We start from the raw sequence: 21,290 nt of genomic DNA on the forward strand, positions 1-21,290 counted from the left end.
CCCCCTGCCTTGTCAAGAAATCGTGTGATCCATAAGCAATTTGAAAGCAAAACCAATTTTTATAGAAGCACTAGATGCCAGGACAATTAACTAAAAAGACATGAGAGTTCAAAAGTTTTACTGTGTTTTAAAATCCAAATTCGGCTTTACAGACGTAGTCTAATTGATCTTTTGGAGATCTATCTTCCCTTGATCCTTTGACTCTAGAGTCCAATTATACCCAGTACATTTCTGCAGAAGTAGCTGGTAGGAACAGATGCTTGAAAGAAAAATAGAGATGACAAGACATTTACAAGAATTCTGCAGATGTTGAAATATTAATCAATTTCAACTTCTGCAGAATTCTTGTAAATACCTTGTCATCTGTATTACAAGCATGCTTGGATGATGTTTACTTGGGCTGTTTCAGTTCATATGAGTAAAGAGATGGAAGTGATCCTGTACTCTTATTGCTGTCTAACCACAAATCTGAACAAATCTGCTTCTTTTTATCCAATGAAATCACAGACCATTGTTTGATACTTAGGATCCAATTTACATTCTTATATATTAGACAATTGTTAGCCATAGATCAGAAGTTCATAAAAGCTGGCAACAAAATATGAACAGTATGGGAATTTTTCACTCTTGCAGGGGAAATGACTCCAAAGCAAACTAAGAAAATGGGCCTGGTTTATACAAAAGTTAGATTTTCCAAGGAACGCCCCACCTCATTTTCTAGCCATGTTTTCTCAATTGGCCAGCCCTCCCCCTAAAGTATCCACCATAAACTCCCCAAATCCCAAATATACCCATTGTTAAAAAAGGTTGGACAGCACATCTGGCTTTCTGCAGTGAGAAGACAATTCTACCAATCATTTGACAAGGGCAACAAGATCTTTGACAATTGAGGAAACTGTCAAAGGCTCCATGTAACCAAGGCTCCCTTATCTTTCACACATTGTTACTTTCACCATAACAATTCTGTTCTTCTGGAAAATCACAGAATAGAATTTTAAAATGACATTCTTAGAAAACTAGACCTTAAAAAACATGATACAATTTCCAGACCCTGGAGAAAATGAGGGGGCTATTTATTTCCCAGTCCAGGATGGGGAAACACTCTACCCAGGAGCTACTTTTTCCATTGGAGAAGATATTCAGAGAGATAGCTCATCATGTGGTATGTTGGTCCATCAGTTCAGAGGCTGTAAGCCTCCCTTTCCAGCAAAGCTGGGGACACCAATCTATCTAGTTACAAAGTCTAGTTGCAAACAAAGATAAAAAATAAGTAATAATGATGGTGGCTTGAACAGCCAACCCAACCCCACACTCACTCAAGGAGTGACTGGCTAGTCATCTTTCCACAAGTAGATGACAAGGATGGGAGAGAAACCACAAATTATTGCCTTGAAGCTACTCCACATTATATGGAGTGAGGACCACAATAGCAGCAGAAAAATGTAGGTTACGGATTCAGTGCTGTTTATATCACTGTCTCATCTCAAGGATGGGAGAAAAGCACACTGAGGAGAGCCAAAAATGTCACCCATCAAATGTGACAGAATAAAGTCTGTTTTATTCATGTGATGGTTAGATGATGCCACAGGATACAACACGTGCAGATAAGACCTTGATTTCTTTGGCCACATAACCCAAGATTATATCATATGCGAAACCAAAACCAAATAGATAAAAGATGAGGCCCTGCTCAGAACATGTACCTATTAAAATACATTCAATATATGGAGTAAAAGATGCAATACTTTTAAACAAGTTTGGAGTCACTTTGCCCTCTCATGGGAAACAGCTTTGCAAGCAAACAAACAAAGCATACTTTGTTTTGTGTTAGGCATTCACAAGCATCCTACCAGCCATTCCTCATGAAACCAGGCGGAAGAGTTTCCATATACTAAGCTTGGGTTTTGATATTGTGTGAAGCCATGATGTTCCTCCATCTGAATAAATCACAATTGGATGGGTTTCTATAAACATTGATTCATTACCCTCCACATCATAAAGGTAGAATTAACAAGTTGACATGACTTGCTAATCTAGATCTAAATAAGTCAAACTGTGGCTTAACACTGCTATTATCCAAGCCACTCTTTTGTTTAGAATTAAACCGTATTTCATTTTAAAAGATGCACTTCTGTACTGGTTTTGACAGGCATGCTGGCAGTCTTATTACAAAATTTGTAATAAGAACAAAAAATCAGTACAATTATTTTAATTTCATTTCATTTAAATTCAACAAAATATAGTTCACATGCTTATTCCCAGTTAAACAATTAAATTGTGTTTAATATACTTTTATTTCAGTCATATTGAACATTGCAGCTCTTTAGTAAACTTCTGGTTGGTTCAGTCTCTGGGGAATCATAGACAAAGTCAGGGATCATGAGTCATGCTGCCCTTTGGCTTATATGTTTAAAAGATATGCTACCTCACAAGGTGGCTGATGTTGTAAAAGTATAAGATAACAAGATAAGAAGAAACCAAGCAACACAATAGCATTTTTCTTTAAAGAAGAATGAAGTAATTTCCAATCAAAACAAAGGCAGAGTTGATTGAATCTGGACCTTAACAGTAGAAGTGGCACCAGGCAACCGATTGGGAGATAATATTACAAAATATCCAATCATGTTTTCCCTGAGACCCATCCAGCCAAAGTATCATCAAAAAGATACTATATTTAAACACAGCTTTTGTGTAGCAAAAAATGGTCATTGATTGAACAAAGCCATAATGTCCTTGTAGTTCACATATTATGTAAACTAAAAGCAGACCAAGCGCTGAATGCAACAACAGGATACATCAACCAGGCTAGTGAGCAAGCATTCCTTAAAGTTCCCTAAATCTATAGCGAGATGCAGATGGCAGGCTGAATGAATTTGTACTTTTTTGTAGGAATCAGGTTTACACCTAAGATTTTGGGACAAAGGAACAATGGCTGAGTGTTGTCGTTTTTTAAATAATGATCTGGGAGCATTTCACTAATCTGTTAAGTAGCAAGCCAGAGACCACACTCCAAAAACTACAAGGAGACAGGATATAAAAGTGGTTGTGGCTAGTTTAAAAACTAATGTTATTCTGTTTTAATTTTAAATGAATTCAATCGTTATTTTAACTATTGCCCTTGCATTTAATAATTCCCTCCATCTATCTTAATTTTAAATAGGTGGCTTCTTTAGGAGACCCCCGGAATCTCAGGAAGGAAAAGTTTGCTCTAGCCTTAAATAGAATTACAGGTTCTCCTTGACTAGGCAGAATAGGCTGAACTATAGAAAACTTATATTTTCAAAATATTGTGCACTTCCCAGGTTTTCCTTCATCAAAAACATGGTTGTGATACAAGAAAAACGATAGAAGCTTTTGTTCAGGTCCTTGTAAAATGTCAAGTCTCGGACAAGGAAATTGTGCAATGAAATCTTCACTTAGTAGTGATACAAGCTGTGTGGATGGAAAACATCCAGACTGATGAACAAAGCTCTGAGTAATTAGGGACATTTTTCTTCTATTTTCTTTTTGACATTTTGGCTAGTCTTAATAAGGCGGGCCGATGGACTCAAAAGTAAGTAATGGATACATTTAGAAACCCTCCAATAGAATTCAAAAGATCTAGGATCAAATTCTCTATTCTGCTCACAACAGACAGGATTACCTTAGAAGAGCCGAAGTGGCGCAGTGGTTAAAGTGCAGTATTGCAACCACTTCATCTGACTGCTATCTGCAGTTTGGCGGTTCAAATCTCACCGGCTCAAGATTGACTCAGCCTTCCATCCTTCCGAGGTGGGTAAAATGAGGACCCAGACTGTGGGGGCAATATGTGACTCTGTAAACTGCTTAGAGAAGGCTGAAAGCCCTATGAAGTGGTATATAAGTCTAACTGCTATTGCTAAGAAGGGTATTAAACTCAAGTCCATGGGGGCCGGATCTGGCCCCTGGGGTGCTTAGATCTGGCCCAGGGGCCACCCTGGAAACAGTGAAGGACTGGCCCGCAGTGCCTTTGCCAGTGAAGACGGAACTCGGGAGGGCTGCATAGCTCTGTTTTTGCTGGCAAGGGTTGGAGGAGGCCATCACAGCCGAAACAGAGCTCAAGAGCCCATTTTCACTGGCAGAGTGCTTGTGCCGCCACAGGCACCCCAACACAAGTCACCTCAAGTTAGCTATACCCCCCAAGGTCAAACACAACCTTGATGTGTTTGAAATTAAGTTTGACACTCCTACCTTAGAAAGTCCCAAAGGTACTTTTTCAGCAGGCAACTGGAATTTCTGGTTATTCTTTGAAAATGTTTCACTTCTCATTCAAGAAATTTTTTCAGCTCAGTTGCTTCTTGAAAAAGCACCTTTGGAACAATCATGACCTGGATGACTGAGAATCTCCATAGACATTTACCCTGGAAAACCATTGCCTCATACACCCAAATTTTATAAGGTTGTTGTGACACTTAAACTGTAGTTCCATTCATGTTTACCTGGGAATATATTACTGTGAGTCCTTGGTGCTCTCTGCCCTTGGTTGTTTTTCTTGCAGACCTTGCATTGCCCAATCTAGAGAGCACCAAGGACCCCTCATTTCAATCCCTGAGATACAAATATTTGCCTTTATGTATCTTAAAATTAACTGATATTTTGTCTCTAAACTGGTCTGGTTAGAACTGCACTTTGAAAAAAGAAGGTAAATTCGGAAATCAAATTATTCCTGGGGAAATATAACTTAAATAACAAACAAAATTTGTATTTTTTGCAGGAAGGTAATTTATAAGAGCAGTCTTGTGGGAAAGGATCAGTGGTGGGTTTCACATTTTTTTAGAACCTCTTCTGTAGGTGTGGCCTGCTTTGTGGGAGTTGCTTGCTGGCCATGTGACTGGGTGGGAGTGGCTTGCTGGCCATGTCACCAGGTGGGAGGGGCTTGGCAGTCATATGACTGGGCAGGCGTGGCCAAATGTGGTGAAACTCACTTAACAATGCTCTTGCTTAGCAACCAAAATGTTGGCTCAGAAACTCTGGCATTTGAAACACGCAAGTCTTAAAGCTGTCAAGTTACAAGACCCTTGCACCCCTATCCCTTTAGGAAAAAACCCCCAGGGGTGTTCAAACTCGACAGCTTTAACACTTGTGGACTTCAACTCCCAGAATTCCTCCTCTCGCTCTTCATCTTAATGACGTGCAGATGGGGGGGAGGGAGCTGGAACTGGTTCTAAATGGCACTGAAGATTTGTGGAACCTCTTCTATAGAAGAGCTTAGAACTGGCAGGAACCCACCCCTGGAAGGGATTGTCAAGAAATGCAGGGATTAGAGTATTAGGATGGAATAGATGGGGGCACATGGCCTTTTTCTTGTCTTCTTTTCATTAAGAGATTTTTTTTGGGGGGGGGGAAACGTGTATTCGGATGCTTACAATAGAAGTGTCTGTGGGCTGCGACTTTTGACACAGGGCAACATTTGGCAGAAATCAGAAATTGCTTATAGTGGTCGTACATATTTTTCGCCGTCACTTAAAACGGAAAATCCACGATCACCCGAAAGGTGAGGTAAGCATCGGGACAAAATTGTTTTTTCAAAAATCCCAAAATCGCAAATCGGCTCGCTCTTGTTTTTTTTTTTAAAGAGACCCTAAAAACCCCATGCCATCTTTTATTCCCGTGCAAACTCAAGAGAAACCACGAAGCATGAAACGGCAGAGAAAGCTCTGCTTCCGAGTAAACCGGAGGCCGGGCTCAGCCGCCGCATATTGGAACGCCCTGCCCGGGGCAACCAGACGGACCTCTAAGATATGCGTCGGTCCCAATCAGACAAGGTGGAAAGCAGCACGATTGTCCAGGTTAAATTCACCCTACCCCACCCTACCCCACCCCACACCCAGCGATCTCCCGAAAACAGATCTGCCCGGTTAAAAGGATGACGCGAGGGGGGTGAGGGGGAAACAGATCAGGTGATTCAGGGGAGTGGGAGGGAATCACGTGCCCCAGGATCAGGCGCTGCGGTTGCGACTGCCGCTGGCGGAGCGGAGCGGCCACGTGGGGTGAGTCAGCGCTGGGAGGAGCAGCTGAGGGCAGGGCTGTTGAGACGCGGCTTTCGGGGTAGTGGTTGGGATCGTAGATAAGGCAAGCAGAGCCGGCGGGCGAGCTGTGAGGCCTTTGGTGACTCCGCCAGTGTTGCCTTAGGTAAGGAAGGGTTTTGTTTTTAGGGGAAGCCGTAATCCAGGTTAAATTTAGTTAAAATCGGGAGTTTTGCCCCCCCCCCGCTGCAAAATCTGGTACCCCGTAGATAAATTGAGGCGTTAGAGCTCCGTTGTCATCCAGAGTCAGTCGTTGTCGCCGCTGATTTTTAAAAGGTGGCCAAAGGGATGGGCCGGCTTTAATTCCCTAGGTTTTTAAAAATTGTTATTACTCTCACAATCCACTCCGCTACTCGCGCGACACTCGCGGCTAAAAATGATTAGCTCTCTTTGCACGATTAGAGCTATTTTTGCTCGAAAAGGAAGCTCTTTGATTTCTTCTTAAGACCAACAGAGTAATTAGGAAAAGATTTCCTGCTCCCGGCTGGCTGTGACGAAAGAGGGAGCCAAGTCTGTTTGGTAGAACTGCGGATCAGATTTCTTGTGGATTTTGCAAAATCTTAGCCAGAATCTTGGAAAGAGCCTGTTTTTTGGGGGAGGGGGAGGTTGCATAGTCGCCCACCAATTTTGACCCAAATTTCACTTCACGGGCCTTGGCTGTGGGTTTATGTTTGTGGGTGTGAGCTTTGAAGTGTCTTGTTTTCTACCATATTCAGATTATTTCTACTATATGGGTTGACTCATTGAAGGGATTTCAGTTCAGTATAACCATCTCCCATCCTGGCCTCTTCAGAATGGAGTATAACTCCTGTAGCCCCAAGTCAGCCCCGTGATTGGTTTGTGTGGGTCCCATAGGGGAATGGATGAGGAAGGAGTTCATTGCTATGTTGGACTCAAAACTGAAATCAAAACCAGACAAGATTATGTGTAAGGAAATCCTCAATGACATTGATATGCTGGTAAAGTAGCTTAAATTGAAGTAGCTGAAAGATGTAAGGTACCTTATTTATCCAAAAGGTTTTGAGTCTTTGGGGAATCAAAAATACAAAAGGGGAAGGAGAGATTGCATCAGTTCTCCATGGTATTTCCCATTGACCCTCTTTGTATGTGTGCAGAACAGATTTAAAAACCTAGATAAAACACCATGGCTTTGCTTCCCTCGCCTTCCCTCCCATCAAGTGCCACAGCCAGTGGGAAACCATACATCAGCTGACCAGCTCAGGTGAGGGAGGGGGACCTGACCATAGAGCAGCCAGAGAGTGAGGGCTGGCCAGCTACTGTTCAGTTTATTTCTGAGTCAGATTTGGTGCAGAGAGTGAGTCTGGTTTACAAGAATTGGACTTTCCTGCCCTAAGTAACTGGAAGTTGGCTTGATTACATCACCTCTTCTAGAGATCACCTGACTGCTGTTGACAAAGCAGGGAAGTGTGTCAGTTTGTATTAAGTGTAAACACTATTAGGGGAACAGTGGGTAATATTCCCACCGGAGCAACTTATACCAGTGTTTTTCAACCACTGTGCCGTGGCACACTAGTGTGCCGTGACATAGTGTAAGGTGTGCCGTGGGAAAAACACCTTATATATAGTCAATATAGGCACAGAGTTAAACTTTTTTAACATTTTCTAATGGTGGTGTGCCTCGTGATTTTTTTCATGAAAAAAGTGTGCCTTTGCACAAAAAAGGTTGAAAAACACTGACTTATACCTTCAAGTAGTGTGAGTTGAGAATTAGATGGGGAAGGCCATGTTGCCCATCTGCAGAGACATTAGCTGTTCAGGCATGTTTGTGTTTGGTTAGGTGCAAGTACTAAAAGGAAAAGGCCTTAGCATGACTCTGATAACAGAAAGAGGCTCATGTATTTTGCTTTTCTACAGAAACTTGAATTAGAAGTGGAATTGGTGCTTTGCCATGTAAGCAAATTCTAATGAAATTTCCCTGAAACAGGCCCAACAACAGCAAGACAGGCTGGATGCAAGTATTTCTTGTTGAGGTAGTCTCCTATTAATATATGCAAACATTTTATTGCTTTAAAATGAACAATGACTTCTATATTTTTTAACTTTGTGGAAGCTAGAATAGGGCTGTGGATGCCCTACTGAATGGGGAAATAAATTGAAATTGAGTTAGGTGGTTTTCGGTACAGTAAAATGTAGGGGGAACTAATTTGTATGTTCAGTACTTGGGCTATTAAGAGTTGAATTCTGGTTAAACCTATACATCTCTAAGGGAATGTTCCGTGTGCTGTGGTCAGTAGGCCAGAATTTATTTGGGAATGTAGGAACTTAATATCGGTTTTAGATTGCTGATCAAGCTCAACATTTTTTTTAAAAAAAAAACTCATGTTGTAGTGTAGTGCAGCGATGGCTAATCTTTTTGGCATTGCATGCCAAAAGTGGGGAGAGCAGGAGGTTTGTGTGCATGTCCACACCCATAATTCTATGCGCCCTCCCCCACGCATGTGCGCGCAACCCCCCCTGTTTTTCGCACGCAATGCACAGTGGACCCGTTTTTCGCCCTTCCCAGGCTCCAGACCCTTTCTAGGAGCATGGGGAGGATGAAAAAGGCCTTCCCCACCACCCCCGGAGGCTCTCCAGAGGCCAGAAACGACCCATTTGCTGACTTCTGGTCAGACCGGAAGATCTGTTTTTCACTCTCCCCAGGCTCCAGAGCCTTTCTAGAAGCCTGGGGAGGGCAAAAACAGCCTTCCCAACTCCCACCTCCCAAAGACCCACCGGAGGGTGAAAACAGCCTGTTTCCCAATTTCTGGTGAGAAGGCCCAAAAATCAGCTGGCCGCAGCATGCATATGCACTGGAGCTGAGCTTGTGTGCCCACTGATATGGCTCCATGTGCCACCTGTGGCATACGTGCCATAGGTTCACCATCATGATTGTAATGTGTTAACCTTGCAGTATCAGTTCTGTGATGCTGTGAATGTTGGCTTCTTGTGGTCTGCAGAAGAAGTAGTAATCTTAGAATGCAGGACTGAACATGCAATTTGGGGGAGGATCTCAGGAATTGGTCCAAAGATTTCCAACGATTAACATTACTCTCCTCCCGCTTCTTTTGATGAATCTATGTCCCATGGCTATGAATTTGGCTAATTCTAATTTGTAGGAACTCTTCATTATCTGTCTTCAAGAAAACATTAGAGTTTGACTTCAAGATGTTGAGTAGGGATATTTTAGTAAGTAAGCATACAACAGTGTGGAATGCATTGTATGCCATACTTGGTGCATGGAACCATGTTTGATTACAGTTGGCAAGAAACAAGTGGCATTCCCACCCGCCCCGCCCCCCATTTTGAAGTAGAATAAAAACAACAGTAGAACTTCTGTAGTTGCATAATAGTTTGCAGCATTGGGAAGCTCATTTTCTGCTGTTGTTTTTAACAAAGTTAAAGGGCTTACAGTAGCATATGGTTGTCTTTCATGCTTTCTCTCCACTCAACACACACATCATTAGTTATGAACCCTTGGTCTATCTTTAAAGAATTCAAGCAACAACAATAGGTAGAAAAAGGCATTTCACCTGCAAAAGAAGAAGTGAAGAAAGCAAGCATTGTAGCAGCATTCTAGCATTTTCCAGTTTGTGACCCATGACATGTTTACTTAACTATTGGCAGATGTTTATGTTATGAGGGTTTGGTGATTGTTTTGTATGTGTGTGTGTGTGTCATCTGACCAATATCTTGAAATACGGGAATTTGGTAGAGGGTTTCATGACAAGTTTCTGAATCAAAGAGCTGATATAGTTATGTGAAATTCTACAAGAGAAATAAAAGGCAAATATTGGGAACATTTTTCTCCTAGCAGTAAGGTTTTGTGTTGGACAGAATACAGTTGTTTAAGATAGCTTGAGGATCAGCCAAATCGTATTTGTTTTCTGTTGTACCACCTGAAACAGGCTGCCTTCTTCAGAGAGAGCTAAACCTTGGACCATATGTTGTACAAGTGAAGACTGATATAGCAATACTTGTAATGCCCTGATGCTGCAGGTAGTCCTTGACTTATAACAGTTCATTTAGTGACCATTTAAAGTTACAACGGCATTGAAAAAAGTGACTTCTGGCCCTTTTTTACACTTATGACCATTGCAACATCCCCATGGTCATGGGATCAAAATTCAGAATTCGGCAACTGACTTGCATGTATGATGGTTGCAGTGCCCTTGGGAATCATGTGACCTTTTGCGACTTCCTGATAAGCAAAGCCAGTGGGGAAGCCTGATTCACTTAATAACCACGTTACTGATTTAATAACTGCAGTGATGCACTTAACTGTCGCCAGAAAGGTTATAAAATGGGGCAACATTCACTTAGCAAATATCTCACTTAGAAGTTTTAGGCTCAATTGTGATCATACGTTGAGGATGACCTGTATAATGCAATATTTAGACATGATAGGTCATGCAGCATGCAAAACCATAACCTAAATAACCATTATTTACTGAAAAGATTACAAATTTCTGTACTCCCACGGCATACAAAACCATGAGTCATAGAGTAGGCCTCAAAATGCCAAATTTGGTTTCACAGTTTGAATAAGATGCGATATTCAGTAAGTTCCTGGTGCACTGCCGTAGTGTGAATGTTCCACCTTTCTGGAATAAAAACCATTCTCATTGACTTCCGGGGGTGGAGATGAGGCATCAAATTGCTGCTATATATTGCACAATTCTATTTCAAATTCTTGGTTTTGCCCTGAAAAGGAATAGGCCTATATTTCTCCCTATCCTGAGTCACAAGTGAATGTAGCAATATCTTCTTTTATGTCTAATTATTATTTATTTCTTGGTTGTGCCAATGATACATTGGCAAGATGAGCAGCATATAAATTAAATAAATATATAACAAATTGCATTTCCATCTTGGCTATGTTTTTCCCATTGGATTGTATCCAACAGTGTTTTTCTAAGCTTGCTGGCAGTCCAAATTTCTATACTGAATCTGAACCAGGGAAAGAGAGGGCAGAACCTCCACAACCTAGCTTTTAGGATGCAGATTTAAAGCATTGGACCTTTTGGCAGTTGAAAATGGGGTGGAAGATCTTTCATTATGAACTTGGATGATTTGGAATTGGACACTTTCATGAGTTCACTGCCTTTTGAGTTTTTGTGGCGTATAACATTAGACAAACAGACATAGATTTGTTCATTCTGTGCTGGAAGCCTGGCAATTTTCTTGTTCATATAGATATGGCCGTGCTTGCATAGAGCTGGATTTGGAATGCACATATCATTTGTCAGGAATAGATCAAGTCAGATAGGTATATGTTTCCTCAGAACCAACTGCCATTCGTAGAGGCAACTACAGAAGCTCAGGAAAAAACATGACTGCTTTATTCATGTTCCAAGTTTGGATCTCTTTATAGGACTAATTTTGTCAACGTTGCAACTGTGTAAATTATTAATCTCTCTCTTCCAGGTAGCATCTTAAGCATCCATTATCAAAATGTGGTGCTCTGTGGTAATTCTTGGTCTGTTTGTGGTCCTCACAAGTGCCCGTAATGTTCCATACTTCCATCCTCTTTCTCCTGACTTAGTGAACTATATCAATAAGCTCAATACCACATGGAAGGTGAGTAAATTTTAGGGTAGGGACCAACTATGCAGGGTGATGGGAATTGGTGGCTGTCTGTCTTCCGAGATACAGCTTGGCAAGCTTAATATTAATGGACTGATTTCACTTACAAGGGCTAATTAACTTACAGTTTGTTGACCTGGCATGAAGTAGATAAGTTGTGGCATTTTCCTTTCTGGGCAATTTTATTAACTCCTCACCCCTCATCATCCTATAGTCATAGAAGCAAGACCCTAGTTGAGCTGGTAAAGTATAGATGCAGAAGCAGATGAGTTGCTATTCTGTGGTCAACTTCTAGGGACATTATCTCTTGGCCTCGGAGCTTCAGTTTCTATTATGGCCAGTAGCCTTTTGTTGGAGGACACTGAGCAAGATTTTTAAATTGCAAGTTGACTGGGAAATACTATATTTCCCCTCTTCCCCAAAGTGCCAGCTGGAAAGGAACTAAAAGACGGGCCTTTTCACAATAGCCCCTGCTCTGTGGAGTATTCTCCCCTCAGAGATTAGAAGGGTCCCAATTCTTCTGGCCTTTCATAAGGCTTTAAAATGGGTGTCCAACTTTTGTGGACTTTAACTCCCAAAATTCCAGGGGTGGCCATGTCCATAAGTCTTAAAGCTACCAAGATTGAACACTCCTTCTTTAAAAACTTGACTATGTACCTGAGCTTAGAGCACTGAATATATTAAGGGCCACTTTTTTTGGCTTTGGTATGTATTTGTTCAAATGTTTTATTACTTTTATAGTTTTAGAATTTTAAGCTGCCCAGAGTCATTGGTTAAGGCCATTTATAGAAATTGAATGAATGAATGATTAAATAAGCGATTACTCTGAAATTAAGGCAAGTCCCAAGTTACTTAAGGAAAAAATTGAAAGCAATGTTTAATAAAGATTCGATTGAATTTGATATTTAGAGTCACTTTGGCCTAGCAAGTAAGGCAGAAGCCAGGAAACTAGAAACCAGGAAACAGAGTTCTAGTCTTATCTTTCTTAGACTGGCTGGGTGACTTTGGGCCAGTCACTCAGCCCAACTCTCCTCATAAGTGGTTGGCATGGGGAAAATTCGAGGAGAAAGGCATATTAAGTATGTTCACTGCCTTGTGTTATTTATTAAAAGTGAATCATTAGCAGGGAAAGGGAGAGAAAATCTAGTCTTTCGTCCAAGTAAAGACAATATTTATTGAAGACAGTATTTATATACATATATTTTATCTCTGCCTGCCATAAAGAAATAATATGAGTATGTAGATTGTGGAACCATGAGTTCATTTTTATGCACCTGTATAGTTATGTTTTTAATTAGTAAAAGGTAGTTGTGCTTGGGGTTGGAGGTCTTGATTATATTGTGTTTTATTGTTATTTTTACTTTTTTTAAAAAGGCTGGACACAACTTTGCCAATGCTGACATGAGTTATGTGAAGACGTTGTGTGGCACCTTCTTGCATGGCCCCAAACTGCCAGAGAGGTAGGATATTTATGTGCTCTGCTTCTAATCCTGCTGCACATGTGTTCTTGAACTTTTGTACTCTGCAGATAATGACTATCTTGCCTTCTGCTCTTGGGAATAGTTTCCTGGTCACAGTTGTATTAAAGTTGCTACTGGACACAAAAGAAAGAGCTCAATTTAATGATAGAACAACTGTTTTTATGCAGAAAGTCGTAGCTTAATAGCTCGTTGGGACTGGAAGACACCACTGCTTAAATTCTGTTACTACTTTTATATTTAAATATTGAGGTAGATGAAGGCCAGTTTGGTGTAGTGGTTAAAGCATCACACTAGAAACTAGGAGACCTTGAGTTCTACTCCTGCCTTAGTCACAAAGCTAATGTGTGACCTTGGGTCAGTTATTCCCCACGCTAGAAAGGAGGCGATGGCAAACTAGTTCTTGCCAAGAAAACTGAAAGGACTTATCCAGGCAGTCTTCAGGTATCAGATACAATTTGAACAGGGAGAAAAAAATTGGAGCTAGATGGAGCCAGTGAGTTGATATTAGAGAGCTTTTCTATGTTTTTATTATTTAAAAATAAAAAAACAGGAACGAGGTGCCTCATATTAATTTTAAAAAAGTAGTTGCAGGTATCATTTTCAAAACCTGAATTCCGCAATAATGATCTGTTGATAGTCTTGCTTCTTAGTGGAATGAATCAATCTGGACAGATGTAGTTCCAGGTCAAAATATTAATACACTCACGAGGGCTAAACTTTGAAGTTATTAAATAGATCTCATTTATATATAGTGTGGACTCTGAATCATATGGATGCTAGTATTGTGTCAACATGCTGGAAGCAAAGTTGAACATAAGAAATTAAACATAAGACATTAAATCCAAGGACTTTGACTGACAAAAACATTACTTAATTAGCGCATGGTTCTGTCTCTTTTTCACTCAACTTCTTCCCTATTGTTTGAAAGGTTTGAATTTGCTGGTGATTTGGTCTTGCCACAAAGCTTTGACTCAAGGCAACAATGGTCAAACTGCCCAACCATTCGTGAAATCAGAGACCAAGGCTCTTGCGGTTCCTGCTGGGTAAGTAGAGAAGTGGTATATCCATACTACCTTTGCCATGGGCCAGAATTCAGCAGATTTGGTAGTTCATATCCAGTTCTCCATCTTTAATTGAAGCTTCAAATATCTGAGAAAAACACACATTGGCTAAATTCATGCATAGCACTAATTTATGTGTGGTATGAACTGGTTCACTTTGGCTTATGTGAGAACTCAGTTATTGTGACATACTCGGCAAATTACAATTAGGACAAATCAACTCTTAACACAGTGTACATATGAGTTCTTATTCAGCACTATGGCTCTATTTGTGTTGGAACCACCTATCCATTATGAAGCATCAGTGTACATATGCCCAAAGAAAGTCCAGAAGAGCTTTCAATGATAAAAAGAGAATGATGTAGTAGAATGGTAGTGATAGTGGAGGTGGTGGCAGCAACAATAATTTTGCTTGGTGGTGGTTGGACAGGGGGTTAGGACAGCATACAGGTCTCAACAGTGCCACTAACAGAACTTTTGGGTTGTCTTTTGTAGGCTTTTGGTGCAGTTGAAGCCATGTCAGACCGGGTTTGTGTCCATACTAATGGCAAAGTGAATGTGGAAATTTCTGCTGAAGATCTGCTCTCTTGCTGCGGGTTTGAATGTGGAATGGGGTAAATTACTTCCTACCTTGCCACTTGTCCTTTCTTTGAACAGCTTTTCCTCCTGCTAGATAGGTTCACATATTCAGGAATGACAGTGGAAAGTTCAGTTCATACTATATGTTGAGATCAGAAGTCTTTTTGTTCTGGAAGATTGATTTCTAGAAAGCCCTCAGACCATTCCCGAATGGCTGGAACTGTGTGGTCTGAGAGTAAAAAGAAATATCTAATATTTTTCAGATCATTCTATTCCCAGCACAGTTTGTCTTCTACTTCATAGTAGCCAAGATACTACACTAATCAGGAGTCAAGCTCAACTTGAAAGATTTTTGTTTTGTTTTGAGGCTGCATGAGCTCCAAGATCACCATGAACACTTTACTTGGTGCCTGTCAAATTTCTTCCCTATTTCCTTTTTTAAAAAATCATTTAATTAAAAACATTGCAGAAAGCTGTTTTGCTTCTAGTTTTAGCTTTTAGCATTATTTTTATTTTAGGAATGCTTCCAGGCCCTATAGAAAATTTTAAAAGCAGGTTTCTGTTGTACGGAGAAATCATTGTAGAACAAAAAGAGCTGGCAGCTAGAGATGAGAGCAGCCTTTTTACTTAATGGTAAATGAGTATTTTGTGAATGTGCCATGTCTGCACTTTTTTAAATTACAGTGTTCCCCAAAATTTTGAAGAAGTTGCCTTTCCCGTCTCTATTAAGTACTTCTTTGGGTATCACATGCATAATCATCAATCCAAAGAGTCTTCAGTCTTTCAGGCTGTAACCCCCAGTTAAAATATATTTCTGCTAAGGAGTTCTTTTGTGATAATTGTGCATCATTTTCTTGCAGTTGTAATGGAGGTTATCCTTCAGGAGCATGGAAATACTGGACCGAAAAGGGCTTGGTGTCTGGTGGCCTTTACGACTCACATGTTGGTGAGTTTTCCTCTGAGCAAAATGACTGTGACCAGCACTGAATGGTGGAAGTCTCTCTTGAATGGCGCATTGCCCATGACTTCACCTTGCAATTAAGTTGCTGACTTGGCTTCCATCATTATTTCTATGTACACACGGTTTGGGTTTATTCAAAGAATCTTCACTAGAATGAGAAAGGGGAGCTTAATGACAAGTGGAAGAATTGGAAGTAACAGGCAGACAATGTGGGGGTTGGAAGTGGGAATCCCTGTGAAATACAGGTAGCCTCGAATTATGACCTTCAAAGTTACAACAGAGCTTTCTAAAGCTAGCTATGATCAGATTTTGAAGTCTTGACATTGCCTTCCCTCTCTCACATGATCATATTTTGGGTGTTCAGCAGTCAGCCCCCATTTACAGTTGTTTGCAGCACCTCATGGTCACGCGACTGTGATTAATGACAGTTTGGCTGTCATTTACTTCTGCTTTCCAGCAAACCCAGTCCAGAGTGAACAATATGTTCACTTTACCACTGTTATATTTGCTTTACAAGAACCGCAAACAGGTCATAAAATTGGGTCAGTCACATGATAACTCATTTTATGGCTGTCATGATTTAGAAATGGAGGTCTCAAGGGAAAAGCAGGATGAGCTGTTATCTGAATTAGTGGTTTATATTGTACAACTGCAGGGAACTACAGAATGAAATATTTTTGCATGTAAGTGAAATGATTGTAAGTGAAGTGAATAGCTTACATGATTTATTTTGATTTGAGCTTAGACTAGGGACTTTAGCCAACTGCCCCCTAAAAGATTCTTTTCAAATGGCATTTTATTCTGTATTGTATCCAATAGGCTGTAGACCATACTCTATTCCACCCTGTGAGCATCACACCAATGGGACTCGGCCCCCATGCACCGGAGAAGGTGGTGACACCCCTGAATGCGTCAAAACATGTGAAGCTGGTTATTCTCCTTCATACAAGCAAGACAAGCATTATGGTAATGCATATATGAAACTGCATATTCCGGTTTCCACAGGCTTTTAAGTTCAAAATATTGACATGATAAAGTGTAACGTTTTGTTTTCGGTACAATAGATTTCCACAATAGATTAACTCACAGTCAGGAGGCTGTGAGTAGGTAGAAGCAGATATTTCTCTCTCTGGGCACACGATGAAAAGATATCTGCTGAAAAAAAACTTCACATTGGCAACAGGAAGGGCATCTGGCCAGTTAAACACTCAGCTCCATTCAGTCGTCCAGACTCCACGCCGCAAGGGATTATGGAGTTGTTAAAAGAGGATTGATAATATATTTCCAAAGGCAGTAAAAGATTAGAAATGTTAATTAAAAATTACCAATGCAAACAGTACGATTATTGTTTGATTGGTTACACAGGCAACCACATGTTATTTATAAGAGAAAATGAATTAAAGTGCTTTCTATTGGTGGGAGGGTAGAAGAGGCATAGCTTTGCATGTGGCCTTACATTTGGATATTCTGGGTAAAGTCTGCAGCTAGGATGTAGGCCCCTTTCCAAGCCAAGTTTTGCATTCACCTTTCAATAGCACAAGTAAGCAGGGCTAAAATTATTTGTCCTTTTGTACATTTAGAAAATAACATTATTTGTACATTTTTTATTTTGCGTATACCTCCCAGGGGATTTAGTAATTTCCCCTTCTGTCACATTGTTACAATTCTGTAATTTTTTAAAGATCTCTGCCAAGGGATATACTCAAGGCTTTGATGGATGGTTATTAGGCTGAAAGCTGAGTTAAAGATTCCCCATTGCCACCTTAGGTTGGTGTAGCAGGGATGGATGGCATATAAATGTAATAAATAAATTATAAATCAGTACATCGACAAAAATCAGCTGTAGCATAAAAAGTACAATGTGTTTTACAGGCTGGATTCATATATGGCACTGCCAAAATTGGTGAACCAGGGTTTCTTAAGTGGCAGTTAACTTTCAGGCAACTCGGATCAATTCACATAATGCACTAAATTAAATCAGACAGATGATATTCTTGTTATAAAGTAATGAATATTTTAAACCTGCTCTTCTCCGATTCATTGAATGACAGTTAGCATCAGATTTGAATTTAGTGAAAACATGTTTGTAATCTTTGTAACGAAAGAAAGTAAAGAATGAATGTTGGAATACCCAGCGGATGCATTGCTTGTCAGTTACAGTCAGGAGTAACAGAGGATCATAGTAGTAATAATGGGGTGAAGACTCATTAAGTTTTGAAATAAGCAATTAAAATGCTTTCTAACTAAGAGATCACTTTCCCCTTTCCTCTGGCCAGGAGTGACTTCCTATAGCGTGCCTGGCAATGAGAAAGAAATAATGGCTGAGATTTACAAAAATGGACCAGTGGAGGGAGCCTTTACTGTTTATTCTGACTTCCTCATGTACAAATCAGGTAAGTGTTTTTTTTCTGTAACTTCTTAAAATAGATATTTTTTTAAAAAAATATTCATTTTGTAAACTCTTGAATAGCTAAATTAATTACACTTGGGTGATTTTGGTTTAATTTCCATTATAATGGATTTGATTTAATCTTCTGATAGAACTGGCATCACTTCTGGTTACGGGTTTGCCACACCTTGTTCACTCTGGCTGCCTGTTCATGTCGATCAGTGGCAAACAGACTGCAGAGGCTGAGGCAGATTTTTTTTCTTGTTGTCCTCTAAAGCTAATGTACATCTTATAGTCCAGAGCATTTTATAGTCTGAAAAATATGGTACTTCCTGTGAGTCTAACTGCTCCTCAATACATCCCCAAGTTGCATTTGCCTTCTTAGCAGCTGCATAAGTTTTGTTGACTCATATTTCATGAATTATTCCTATGACTCTGCTAGGAATATAAAATGAAGATCAATTATTTTGAATTCAGAATAGATTTAACAATTCCTGAACTTTTCAAGGTTAAATTGGCTCCATTTTTAAGCAGCCCATTCTGCACCTGAAATATATTTTTTGAGCTGCATCTCACCGATCTGAAATGTGAAAGTTTGGATTCAAATAAAGTTGTCAAGCAAGACGCTCTCAGAAGCCATAATATCTACGGTTTCTTCACAAGTTTAAATTCCAAGCATTCTGTTAACTCAGTAGTGATCTAGCAGGGAAATCACAGCGTTTATATTTGGGAATAGAGTTAACAGTTTTTTTCCCTGCAGGTGTCTATCAGCATGTTTCTGGTGAACCAGTTGGTGGCCATGCAATCCGAATTCTTGGCTGGGGTGTTGACAATGGCACACCTTACTGGTTGATAGCTAATTCCTGGAACACAGACTGGGGTGAAAATGGTAGGTGATCTCTCTTCCTTTAGTGGGTCAATTATCTTTCAGGGATCCCTATGGTGTAAAACTGCCAGGGGCTGTGGTTGAGCAACATCTGGAGGTCATCTATGCTCCTTTTTGGTTGACATATCTGACCGGATCCATCATGTTCTTTGTCATGCATATCAGTACAGGAAATCCTTGAGTTACGAATATAATAAAGCCGGCCAATTACATTTGTAACTTGAGGATTCGTTAATTGGATCACATTAAATGAACACGATCCCTCCTTGCTTTCCCCAATATATTTGTTAATCGAATGCACTTTGTTAAGTGGACATTATGTATCTCAGGGGGGTAACATTGTAGGGGGGTTGTAGTGCTGGAATAGGCCACCAAGACCTCCCCCCATCCACTGAAATATCTTACGCTCCGCTTTCATACTTTGGGGTTCCGATAGTTGCTTCCCCCCTACCCATACTGCCCCGCTGAGTCTCCACTGGTACTGGGCCTGCTTTGCTAGCTCCCCCCCCCCCCCCGCCGCAGATTACACTTGCTTCTTCCCACCCTATTTCCGATCACTCACTCACCTTTCAAAGATCTCCAGGGTCCCCAGAATAGGTTGATCCACATGGGAGAAAAGAAGCTGTCATCTTTTATTCAGATGCTGGTAAAGTTATAAGAATGCAAGATCCAAGGTAAACAGCTTCCCCAGCATCTGAGTAAAAGATGGCCATTTTCTGGCATCCATGCATCCATGGCCAGTAGCGCAGAAACCTCCTGCTTGCTGCTGAGGAACTGGTTTGAATGAGCAGCTTCAAGGATTCGAGCATGGAGGTGGCTGCCAATCAACCTGGAGCTTGTTTCCTGTGTCTCATCATCCAATGAAATCCGGCGTCTGCAAGCCCAATGAGACAATGGAAAGAAGCTCTACATTGATTGACGGCCCCCTCTGATTTCACACTTCTGTCCCTGAAGCCACTTATTTTCTGCCTGTTCAGGGACTCTGGAGATCTTCGAAAAGGAGATCTGGAGATCTTCGAGATCTTCAAAAATTGGAAACGGGATGGGGGAGGAGCAAGTGTAATTCTGAGGGCTAGCCAAATAGGGCCAGTTCCTAGGGAGACCCAGCGAGGTAGGATGGGTGTTGGTGAGGATGGGGAATAGGCAGAGGGCACATTGCAGCGTCTCTGCAGTCTATCATAAGGATGAACCATCACTGTGGTGCTGCAGCATATGTAACTTTGGGAACAGGTTGTAAGTACTTTTTGGGAAGAAGTGTTGTAATTTTGAACCATTGCTAAGTGAACTGTCATAAATCGAAGAATACCTGTATACACACACACACACCCAAAAATATGGCTAGGGGACAAGTCAGTTGGGCTGGGTTTGTTTCGTTTTATTTAGTCTTGAGAATTTTTTGCAATGTTTCTCTCTCAATATCTTCTAGGCTATTTCCGAATCCTCCGTGGGGAAGATCACTGTGGAATTGAGTCCGAGGTTGTAGCTGGAATCCCTCGCACAAGCCAGTACTGGAAGCAGCTGTAATCATCCTGCCAGCTGAATGGCACATAATCATACTTATAAAGATAGAAGACATGGTGGCAATCCTTTGCTCTAAGACATTTTAGACATCAGGAATTTTTTTTAAGCCTTTAACATTTTTTTAAAAAAAATATACAACACAGATATCTCTAGCAGGCTCTCCTTGGGTCTGAAGCATGAGGCTTTCTAATTTTCACTCAACAATTTTTCATGACTGGCAAGACAGAATGGCAAGGAAATTAAGGTGAAACTGGCTGTTTTAAATGAAATACCTCTAAAGCAGTGGTTCTCAACCTGTGGGTCGGGACCCCTTTGGGGGTCGAACGACCCTTTCACAGGGGTCGCCTAAGACCATCGGAAAACACATATTTTCGATGGTCTTAGGAACCGAGACACCAATTTTATGGTTGGGGGGTCACCACAACATGAGGAACTGTATTAAAGGATCATGGCATTGGGAAGGTTGAGAACCACTGCTCTAAAGGAACCAAAAGTACATTTCACCAACAGAAGAGATGATTAGAAACAACCAACTCCTGCTTAAGATGTTGAGGTTGCTGTTTGCAGTGGTGTTTAATTTTACCCTCCACATATTGATGACCACCCATCAGATAAGAGTGTAGGTTAATGGAATCTCAGGGTTGGGTTGTTTTAAGTTTAATCCTTAGTAGACATTATTGTACAAAGTGGTAAAGAGGATTCTCCCTCCCGCCCTTCTTTTTCATACAAACACTTTCAGGAAATAGAAAATAGAAAGGCTAAAGTAGTCGCTTATTTACTGCATG

The 21,290-nt window shown here is 40.7% G+C and overlaps 1 protein-coding gene across 2 annotated transcripts; it reads left to right on the plus strand.

Moving 5' to 3' along the window:
- Positions 1-6,033: 6,033 nt before the first annotated feature.
- On the plus strand, positions 6,034-20,850 carry CTSB (cathepsin B). 2 transcript variants are annotated; one of them, XM_032216461.1, is made up of 11 exons: positions 6,034-6,150; positions 7,920-8,035; positions 11,469-11,621; positions 13,002-13,087; positions 14,037-14,151; positions 14,665-14,783; positions 15,609-15,694; positions 16,529-16,675; positions 17,986-18,102; positions 18,859-18,987; positions 20,411-20,850. In XM_032216461.1, exons 3-11 carry the CDS (start codon positions 11,496-11,498, stop codon positions 20,506-20,508), a joined length of 1,023 nt encoding a protein of 340 aa, XP_032072352.1. In that variant the 5' UTR covers positions 6,034-6,150; positions 7,920-8,035; positions 11,469-11,495; the 3' UTR covers positions 20,509-20,850. The 2 variants fall into 2 exon arrangements, with proteins under 2 accessions (XP_032072352.1, XP_032072351.1); XM_032216460.1 differs by lacking the exon at positions 7,920-8,035 and having other exon boundaries at positions 6,035-6,150.
- Positions 20,851-21,290: the final 440 nt, after the last annotated feature.

This window comes from Thamnophis elegans, chromosome 4 (genome assembly GCF_009769535.1).
Source record: "Thamnophis elegans isolate rThaEle1 chromosome 4, rThaEle1.pri, whole genome shotgun sequence".
NCBI classification, from domain to species: domain Eukaryota; kingdom Metazoa; phylum Chordata; class Lepidosauria; order Squamata; family Colubridae; genus Thamnophis; species Thamnophis elegans.

Excerpts from the sequence above, each read along its gene's own strand:
- CTSB (XM_032216461.1), top strand. The coding sequence starts at position 11,496 with ATGTGGTGCTCTGTGGTAATTCTTGGTCTGTTTGTGGTCCTCACAAGT. Across the intron at positions 11,622-13,001 it reads AGCTCAATACCACATGGAAG|GCTGGACACAACTTTGCCAA; the intron begins GTGAGTAAATTT and ends TTTTTTAAAAAG. Across the intron at positions 14,784-15,608 it reads GGGTTTGAATGTGGAATGGG|TTGTAATGGAGGTTATCCTT; the intron begins GTAAATTACTTC and ends ATTTTCTTGCAG.